The following is a 10813-nucleotide window of genomic DNA, read 5'->3' on the forward strand; positions in this document are numbered from 1 at the left end:
TAGGCGCACCAAGTGTTTGAATTTTTTTACAAGCCTTGTAATTAATAAGTGTGGTGAAGTTTATACCCTGTCTAATAGAAAGAGGATGTTTGTTACCAATTGTAACATCGATATTATTTAAAGAAGTTATTCAAATTATTTCGAGAATTCGGTCATTCCATGTTCACCGCTAATTTTCATAGATAAATTTGCAGTGTAACTTTTTTTGTTACAAGACTACTCCGGCAAGGAGTTTAATCCTTGTGTAGCGGTGGAACTTACAAACATTAAATTCGTAAATTCCACCGTGTGTCAGATACAAAGATACCCAGACTTAGAAAGAGGATTCGGTGGCAACACAAATACATGTCCTACGCGGGGTCCGAACCAGCGACACGTCGCGGACATTAGTTTTGGCGTGGTGACCTATACCACTGGGCTACCCGCGCAATCATACTTTAAATTTCTTAGAAAACAAGAGTATAACAAATGCTTTACGTGCGCAACATAATTTGAATGTTAGATATGTAATACATAACGTGAATAACGGATATTGAAACAAAACTATTTATCAACGGAACTCTGATAATAAAATACATGGATTTACATCATATTCATTGCAAGTTAATTATAAAATAAAATGAAACTTTGTTTATAAATTTCGACATTCTTATTCTTTTTCCTGATTTTTTTTACCATGCCATAATACACCACTAATAAAAAAGGGCGGTAAGTACGAGTCTGACTCTCGACACTTAGGCTTCCACACAAATAGGCTAGTGAAAACCAAATCAGCTAGGTGACAATGAAACAAGAAAATACAATTTTGGACAAAAGCGGTAACCGGAATACATCATCCGTGAAATTTTTCGAACAGCTCACAAGATAGTTCGTTCATAATAGAGACCGAAGGAAGGACAGACGATGAACCGAATCACGATAGAATGCCCTAAAGACTTAGGTACAGTTCCATAAAAAAAGTAGAAAATCACTTTTCTTTCTGTGAATCGTGGGAAAACAGGGTCAACGCTCGGTCAGTGTTTAATTAAACAGCCAGTCTGCCTGTCACTGATGCATAGCAACGTTAAATGAATACAACTAATTAGCCAGATGTAATTACTACTGGCTTTTGACACGGTTTAATTAACTGATTCATCTTCTCTTCATTCAGTTTTCTCAGCGCTTTGCGCAGATGTGACTTTACTGAGAATTTTTTTTTATCTAACTAATAATAATTACTTTTCACATTTTAGATTAAAGTTCTCAGCGACGCTTGCATGTTTGCCCTGTGCCTCAGGTACGCCTTAAAAAAGGAGCGAATCTCTTATTGCATGAAGTCGCCCCTCTTTCTGGACCTGAAAGATACCATGGACCCTGAGTTAGTCCCTAAGTAGTAGCTAGTTAGACAACGTCAAACTCTGAATAACCTGAAAAAATCTTAACAAGCAAATTATATCACCTAAAGTCATTATAAAACGCCAAAATTACAGCAATTCTCGGCATAATTCGGGGGGCCTACTGGGGAGCCCTGCGGTACTCCTCATTATAATGCGGCGTCCCCACTCAGGATGCGTCCAGCGAGCGACCAGCATACCTGCCTTACCCTCCTGACCCACTCGGCACACATTAGCACGGATTCAGAACCATAACTCAACTATTTTTAGGTTCCTATAACATGACCACCTTATCGAATGCTTATGACAAATCTTAATGCAATTATAGAAAATGATATTTTTGTTATTTCAATGAGATAAGATTTAAAATCGCTTGATTGTTGTTTGTGCAGTGGTAAAGGTTAATTTGTCTATTCGTATGTAGAAGTAGATGATGGGTTTGGGGCGAGTTTGTATGGACGTCACGTGCGGTTGTAGCAGTAAGTAGACAGTGTTATGTGATGACTGTTACCTAATATGGCATGAATTGTTTACTTTCTTATTGCGAATAAATAATAAATTATTTTTTAAGTGGTCGTTTGTGAATACTAGCAAATGATAATTAATTAACACTTCTAATATCAATGAAGTTGAAGTTTTATCAGTGCGGTGGGCTTGACAGAATTAACTCTTTATCACATTTTTACTACCCTTTGCTTGTACAACAATTTAATTAAATAGTTATTTACTAAAAAGAGTTTATTGATATAATAACACGGAATACTATAATTTTTAATACAATTGATAATCAAGACACCTTGCGGTATAAGCAACATGATAACAGAAACTAAGCGTCATTCATGATATAACGCAGTTCGGGATCAAAAATTAGTTATGATTTTATGTGTTTTTTGAAGACAATTTTCAACCTTTTATACAAAAACATTTCAAATTTGGCTACTGGAAAAATATTCTTAATAATCGACGTAATAAAAAAGATAAGAATAGTGTACTGAACTTTTCTTATTAGTGACCTATATTGATCCGCATAGCTACAAAATACCATTCAAAGTGTCAATGAAATGCAACTAATACTAAATTTATGGTCAGTATTAGCGTAACGGAAGTGAAACAGCAATTTCACAATCCGGACATGGCGTCTATGGTAATGTGCGCGCGCGCAGCATCGTGATGTCAAGCAACCCTTATTGCATAATTTGCACGAAGAACAATCGGAGCAGTTTCACTTTTGTTTGTAAAACTACAATTTATATTTACGTAATATGGTCTGTGTATACTTGTACAAGTTGTAGATGGTTCATGTTTCTGGAATTTACTTGAAGGAAAATAGATATACATAAAAAATATGGGTAATATTAATTTTATTGTAAGAAGAGATATATCATTAAACAGTCATCCGTGCTACTTAAATAATCAGACAACACAAAGCAAATTACCTTCAAGAAATAAAGATTGTTTTTAGCAGCGCGCTAAAATGCAGTTTTATTCTTTTCGAAAAAAAAACAATTGTGTAACTTTGAAATCAGCATTACCTTAACTTTAATTATCATATTTATTGATTTTGTACCTTGCTGAGACACACAGCAATGAAGTTAATTAGAACTTGAAAAAATCGTGTCATCCAGTCTGACGTTGTACTGATTTAGAATTGTAAACAAAATGCATTACAAAAGCTTTGAAACTGTTTAGTATGTGCGAGCGGGCGGTGAGAGCATAGCACTCAACACTGCATGACAATTTACGGGTTGATTAACATTGTAGCTTGAGATATGGCCGTCATGTAACCACTACGGGCCGTAGTGGCTATTTTGAACTGAATTACTGGACACTAGCTGTTGCCTGCGACCCCGTCCGCGTGGACTTCAGTCTACAGCGCGCAGTGGGTCCTATTTCCGTGGAAAATGTACCCTTGTCTCCACCCCTTACCTCAATCCACCTAAAATCAATATACCCAAAAATCGCTATACACATATTTAAATACTTTCGCATTTATAATATTAATAGTATGGATTAAACGATGCCCCGGTCTTATTCCGTCATGTTTAGCACCTACAGGTTAAGTTAGTTCACTGAGATATCAAAATATGTACTACACGATAACACTGGATCGTCAATCGATCTTGGTTTGATTCAATAAAACCATTACAGGACGTAATCGACGGTATCATCCTAGCCTAAAAGGCTACCATACCTAGCCTTAAAACGAACTTTGTTGTGGTTGGTTTCGAGTCTAACTGGTGTTTTGCAAGGACTAAGGAGCGAATGCTTATCTGACCTTCTCAACCCTGTTAACTAGACAACACAATACTCCTTAGTCAGACTGGTATCTAGCTTCTAACTACGTCAATGATGTGTTATTAACAACCGGGACCCACAACTCAATGTGCCTTCCAAAACATGGACGTAATCGTTATGACATAGATGATCATTACCATACATTTGAAGTTTTCTATTCGTGACTAAGCTAATGCGAGGCAATTTTGTCTAGACTCTACACCACATACAGTTAAATATTTCCCGTAAGGAACTTTCATTGATTAAAACACATGAATGCATGTCTTCCTAACTGAGAGTTACCTTTAGTTAAGGCTTGCACTTTATTTACTATTAATAAGTAGCTCTTAATGCCCATACTGCAGGACAAAGGAATTCCTTCTATCCTAGTTATTTGGCTGGTAGAAACATTTTGACGAAAAGGAATCAAGCCTGTCCCGCCGTCTCCTTCCAAGAATATTTTCTTTATCGTCAATAACCAGCCAGTGTTTTGTTTACTTAGCCCAAAAACTATTCGACAGATGTGACAAGCCCAGCTCCACGTTAGGCTACGGCAGTTACTTGGGTTTTGGAGAACAGGGAATAACGTTTTCATTTAAAGAACCAATATCAATAACTAGCTGTTGCCCGCGACTTCGTCCCCGTGGGTAGAAGAGATAAGTTATGATTTACATATGCCTGCCCGTTTTTTTTCACATTTTCCATTGTATCCTCGCTCCCATTAGTCGCAGCGTGATGATTTATAGCCTAAAGCCTTCGTTGAATTCAACACAAAAAGACTTTTTCAATTTTGACCAGTTGTTCCTGAGATTAGCGCGTTCAAACAAACAAACAAACTCTTCAGCTTTATATATTAGTATAGATATAACAACTTCATATCTCTTCATAGGTTTTGTAGAAATCCAAGCATTACTAATCCAATATAGGTTGTATTGGATAAGTAATGTCACATTGAATAACCAAAGTTGTATGGGCTATACACCAGCTACAGAAATGGTTGGTATGGTGTAAACCTCAACAAATTAGCCATGCTTTTGATGTACCTACTTAATTATTATTGTGTGCCACTTAACCATACTGACGTATCACAGCCACCATAGGTCCTACGAATTGTCTACGCCGTAGCGTTGTAGTACCGCGATAACTAATAATAGTAGTATAATAGGCAAAATGTAAATCACTATGAACATTGCAGAGAGTCGTAGTATTTATAAAAGCATGGAAAACGGCAGCATGGATAATTCAGGAAATTATCAAATCTTTTGTAAAATATTAAAGTCCATTCGACTTAAAGTGAATTATTGGCTTTACAAAATTGTATCAATCAACTTAACAATGGTTATTGCAAAGATATACGAATACGAAGAAAACGCGATTATCCTTGTTTACTTTGTATATATTTTGTGTCTTTCTTTTGTTCGTAGTTTAATAGTTAGCCTGTGCGTAGGCTTTGGCTACTTCAACCAAGAATCACTGACGCGCGTTAAGGTCATTAGATGACACTAAATATTCTAGAGTTGTAGCACTTCTTTGTATCGTAAGATTGGTCGCATATATCGATACCGCAAATGACGTGAATAAACCTTGTATTTATACGTAGTAAAAGATCAAAAAGAGTTATCAAAGATTATGGAAAAAATAATTTGTATTTTTTGGTAAACATAACTTTAAAACAACAAAAAATTGTTTAATGAATATTAATAATTTTAATATGATCGCCAAAATATCGTCACTCTCACCAGCAGGACTTTCTTTAAATGAAAATATATAGTTTGCCAAGTATGAAAGCACTTTGCATTCTGGACACGCGCGCTTACCGCGTGCCTTGCCGCCCAAAGGATCACGTATAAATACCAAGCCCATTGAAAAATTAAATCATTGTTGCTCCATTAACCGGCCGGGCCGAACGTCTAATTAATCAAATCTAATGACAAAGTGATATAAATAAAAATGAAGTGTGTGTGCTTACTTCTGGCTTCCGTAGCGCTCGTGAGCGGATACAGCATCAGAGACAATGAGATTGAGACGGCGCGCTTACGGACAAGTGATGAGTTGCTCCAGAGTGTGATCAGTGATTGTTTCGAAGCCGCATCCCCCATGTCCTGCCTCAAAGTGAAAGTTCTCTCCTTCTTCGACACTAAGCTTGGCGTCAGCTCCGAGTCTGCGAGGGCTCTCGATGACAAGAACATCGATAAAGTGATCTTCGACCGCGTCGGCAAGTACCTCAGCAACAATGAGGTCAGGTTCCAGCTGCCGGAGTTCCTCTTCGAAGGTGCCGAGGTGTCCTACAGAGCAGACAGGGGCTTGGATGTGGAGTTCCCCAAGACTGACAGTGAAAACGGTGAAGGTAAATATTGAAACTTACGAACAAACTTCAATATGGAAGAAATTTCAAGGTCTTGAAAATAATTGTTCATTTTGTTATAGCTCGAGGCATCTTGAAGAAGAAGCTGCTGCTGCCCGTCCTTCTGCTGCTGAAGCTCAAGATGAAGGCGCTGATGCCCATCCTGGTGGCCATCATCGGTATCAAGGCCATCAAGGCTCTGATCCTCAGCAAGCTCGCCATCACCCTCGTCCTCGGATTCCTCATCTACAACTTGATAATGAAGAAAGGAGGTTAGATATCAAGGCTGAAATACATCACATAGCAATCAGTTCATTCAGTATTTTTAATTGTATTTTTTTCTTTTGCCAGCCATGCCCATGATGATGATGCCGCCTACGGAAGCCGCTCCTCCCGCTCCCCAATACGGTCCCCCGGCCTCTCAGTACGGACCCCCCTCGACATCTGCTCCCTCCGCCCCCCAGGACTCGTACGGGCCTGCCTGGGAGCCAGCGAGCAGCGGCCCCTACGCCCGTGTGTGGGACCCCTCGCAGCTGGCCTACAGCTCGTACTACCCCAGTGACTCCAGCTCCTCAGCTGCCTCCAACCAGTCTCCGAGCTACTCCAGCGTGTCATCCGTCTCATCGTCCATCTCATCATCATCATCAGCCACACACTAAACGAATTACCTCATGTAAATAGCACGGGAAACGCATTGTACATAGTGTTTTGACGCACGCACCAATGAAACGGCTAGGGTCTAGAAGAGTTATTTATTGACGATATTTATTTTTTATTTATTGAGAACAATAAAGAAACTGTCGTTTTACTGATGGTAAATGATTGTCTTTTAATGCTCCGGAAACTGGTATACCAGACACCACAAAACTCCTTACATAGAAAAGGAATGCAATAATGAACTTAAACCATAAACAAGGTTCTATGAAATGACAATGGTCCTATTGTCCCACAGAAATTCCCTAGGGCTTTAGTGGAGCAGGTACATATAACAGTCCTCGAAACCTATTTAAATGTGAAATGCATTCCTTTAAACTTTCACCATTACCTATTACGACACGGTTCAATAAATTGTCCTGCTTTTCCTGCCCGGTATGTATCGGGCTAAGCATATAATTTGTATGTGGATATGTAGGTATGAGACGTATGATCATTCAATGATATAGATATGACACACATAATCCAGTGGGGTCATATAAACACTTTCGTTGGTAACGTGACTATAACCCATAAAATATACTACATACCAATACCACAATATTATTTCAATTTCTTACGTCAAAGAATGCTTAAAAACAAAAAGACCTATGCGTAAATCATTTTGTGCTTATTGTGCCTAGTGAAGACAAACACATCATTATTAAGTACTTAACTAGATAGTGTGCACTCCAAGTAGTTAGTCTAAAGCCAACGCCTTATCTATATTTAGTGGCTAGACTTTCGCTTATGTTAAAACCCCGGATACGAGAACCTGCCTACTATTAGTGTACTCAGTTAATAAAACGCGCGATATCAATAATCAATTTCCTTTATTCCGTATATTAACTCGATTAGCACAATTTCAGGTGACAAGTGGAAGTTTTAAATTCTATAAAATACATAGTAATGTGGAAAAGTGAAAAAATAATTAGGTTAGGTTACAAAGATGTTTATAAGTTCGTTATTATTGTCACGTAAGTATGGTTTTGTTACTACATCAGATAAATTCATATAATTTCTTTATTCGATCTAAATATAATATAGTCAGACAGATTTTCTTGAAAAATTTGGAACAAGATTATAATATTAAAAAGGTTTTGTTGTATAGTTATATTAATTGCTACTTAGAGGAAGAATATAGTTTGGTTGTAATGTTATAAATATCATTATTTATTTTAAACTATTGAGAAATTAAACGTAAATAACTTTACATCAATATTGCCACATGTAAAAATAAAGCTAGAAGTTACATTCTTCAACGGATCTATGCATGATTAGACCTACTGTTCTGCAGAGATGTGAATGTTAAGGGGAAGTTTAAAAATTGCACTGGTAACTGGAAACTACGTGGGAATCGGCTGTTATGGCATGAGCGTGTTAAGCAGGGATCATGTGGTGAGGAAGGTTTTGAACTTGGATGTGGATGTATATAGGGGAAAAGGACGACCAAAGAAATGATTGACGGAGTATATCGAGTGTAAGACGATATAGCTGCAAAGAGTGTTACTTGTGAGATGACGTCAGATAGAAAGATATGAAGAAGAAGACATTACGCCGACCCCAAATAAAAAATTGGTATAAGAGCTGGGGAATAATGATTTCTCCAACTGCTTTTACGGACAAGTGACATTTATAACATTACAATCTCCGAAAATGGGTCTCTAGCAATGACAAGTACGAAATCGTTAGAAAACAGTTGTGCAGCTAACTACAGTATACAAATACAGTATAAATGCACTATTTACAGGGACGCTAAAGTATAACACTAACTATACAATTTAAGAGGGTAAAAATTACTTGATCATTCAACAAATAAATATTTTGTACTTGTAACACAGGTGAACAATTAAGTAGGAGGGTACAGCTATTCAGATGAAAAATTACATTTATTTATACAGGGTTTGTTAACTACACGGTGTTTTGGCTCATGCGGTCCACTGTTACTTAAAGTTATACTGTCGCAGCTTGCAGCTTAGGAAGTACCTTGTAATACGGCGTTTCATATTTACAACTGCAAAAGTATAACTACTTAAAATATTAATTCTATTGACCACCGATATTTCATATTTCATACATTTATACATTCAAGTGTAGTCACGGAGAGTTTTGGGTGTATATTATCATGTATCATAACTTGTGTCGATTTTCCTTTGACTACTACTAGCGACTTTTTAATGCCGTTGGATTTGATGAAGTGTGACAGCGCAATACACGGCCCATAGCGGCACCTCTCTCACACGGCTAACAGTCTATTTTTAAGATAGTGGAAGCTAACCAGAGGGACTTCTACCACTTCTTACAGTTATTGCTATTTTGAAAGAGAGAGCTTGCTATACGTCATCTAATTCACTGTCATGCTTGCCGGCTACAATATCATTTTATTTTATCATGAAATATTGCACTCTACATACACTTACATAATTATATAGGTTTATACATAAGAATGCATTTTCATCTGAACAGAAATTGTGCTTGTGATATAGAGTCTACAAAGGGAAGGTTAAAGCTATTATTTCACAGCCTTCGACTAAGGAGTGCGATAGGTACTCATTTATAATTAATTAGCAATACATAGATCAAATGTTCGAGTATATAGTACATAGATAATTTATAATTTGCGAGTATTATATATTTAGGGATGCGTTCACACTAGCTATTGTCGAACGCAGCGCTACATATAATTCTTCGGAAACGTTCCCCAAACGCCTACGATGGACAAAGGCTACTGTGAAGGCGTCCCAAGTAAGTTTAACTATCGTATAAGTACAGTTATTATTATAATACACTTGACTGGCGATCGCTACTTTTTCTTTAGACCGCCATATTTGTTATATGCGGAATGCGGATAGCTGTCAAAGCGCGGGAGTAATTGAATCAGAACTGATATTTGATAGCAAATGTCAAATCATTTTTTTTTTATCGTTGCAAATTATTGATCTTAGTTTCGAAGCAACAGCCAATTCAGTGTAATATAATAGATTTAATTAAATACATACGACCAAACCTCAGTCATACAAAAAGATTAACAATATATCCCTTACTTTAAGGAAAACAAAAGTTGTAAAAATTCTTGTAATTCCATTAACGTCCGGTCGTATGTATTTAGTCTACGTAGATAATATTTATATTCATCAATAACTTTCTTAACAATTGTAAACTAAAATATTTAAATCAACAAATTAGGTACACACGTATTCAGTGCTTTCAAATACAGCTCGATATATTAGGCTGGCCAATTTATTCATCTCAAATACTAGTATTCCATTATATTCTTAAATGAAAATTGTATTTTGATAAACACTCTTACATTAAAATGCAGTTACACCTGCAGTTAAAACTCTTTTTTCGACGTCTAAACAATGAACCATTTTCCGTTTTCTTTAAAATCCACAGCTCCAAAGGCACGCACATTAAAAATAAAACAAGCGTTTCAGAAGTAATATTTTACGCGTCGTTTCTGTTTTGTTTGACACTGGTGGTAATGATCACCATAGCTAGTCTGTGTTTTCTTGTGTCTTAGTTTCTTCAAGCGTAGCTAATATTTTTATATTGGAACATTTGAAATCAGCCTAATATAAACGAGCTGAAAACGATTTTTAATATAAGTATTTGTAAATAGTCTATATTCTTAGTTTATATGAAGTTGAGTGTTTTATTGCGAGTAGAAGTGTATTTAATACGAAGCTATATCAAAAGTTTGAATAAGAGATCATGAGGATAGGTTTTAGTAAAAGTGGAATTATTACATGTGCGTTGTGCAAGATAATAGATATTGCTTAATTAAATTCACCACTAAAGACGCTTATTATCATCTAGTCTCTAAATTAATTTCCAAGTATTTTATTACGTCTAAAATGGTGAAATTAACCATGTATTTTTATAATATATTTTTATTTACTATTAAATATTTCTCTGTAATTTTACTAACTCTATATGGCAATTTTCAATAATCTCTTTATTGTCATCAGTTTATTTTGCGTACACTAGAGAAATAATATTTTTTACGCTGTGTAACAATAACGCTGTCACGTTTAAAGAAACAAATGTTTAAATGATTTTACCTGGGTTGGTAAAAAAAAGGTATTCCATTTTTACAACAGATGTTATCAAATTTAACCACAATATT

General features: G+C 36.3%; 1 protein-coding gene across 1 annotated transcript; it reads left to right on the forward strand.

Moving 5' to 3' along the window:
* Window positions 1-4752: 4752 nt before the first annotated feature.
* On the forward strand, window positions 4753-6810 carry LOC113495078. The gene is made up of 3 exons (XM_026873673.1): window positions 4753-5994; window positions 6075-6263; window positions 6343-6810. The coding sequence occupies exons 1-3, from the start codon at window positions 5598-5600 to the stop codon at window positions 6648-6650; spliced, it is 894 nt and encodes a 297-aa protein (XP_026729474.1). The 5' UTR covers window positions 4753-5597; the 3' UTR covers window positions 6651-6810.
* Window positions 6811-10813: the final 4003 nt, after the last annotated feature.

The sequence above is a fragment of the Trichoplusia ni genome, chromosome 6 (genome assembly GCF_003590095.1).
Source record: "Trichoplusia ni isolate ovarian cell line Hi5 chromosome 6, tn1, whole genome shotgun sequence".
Taxonomy (NCBI): domain Eukaryota; kingdom Metazoa; phylum Arthropoda; class Insecta; order Lepidoptera; family Noctuidae; genus Trichoplusia; species Trichoplusia ni.

What these genes read in the sequence shown, in the direction of transcription:
- LOC113495078 (XM_026873673.1), top strand. Translation starts at nt 5,598, where the DNA reads ATGAAGTGTGTGTGCTTACTTCTGGCTTCCGTAGCGCTCGTGAGCGGA. An exon ending in TGACAGTGAAAACGGTGAAG is followed by an intron (nt 5,995 to 6,074) that starts GTAAATATTGAA and finishes ATTTTGTTATAG; the next exon opens with CTCGAGGCATCTTGAAGAAG. An exon ending in CTTGATAATGAAGAAAGGAG is followed by an intron (nt 6,264 to 6,342) that starts GTTAGATATCAA and finishes TTCTTTTGCCAG; the next exon opens with CCATGCCCATGATGATGATG.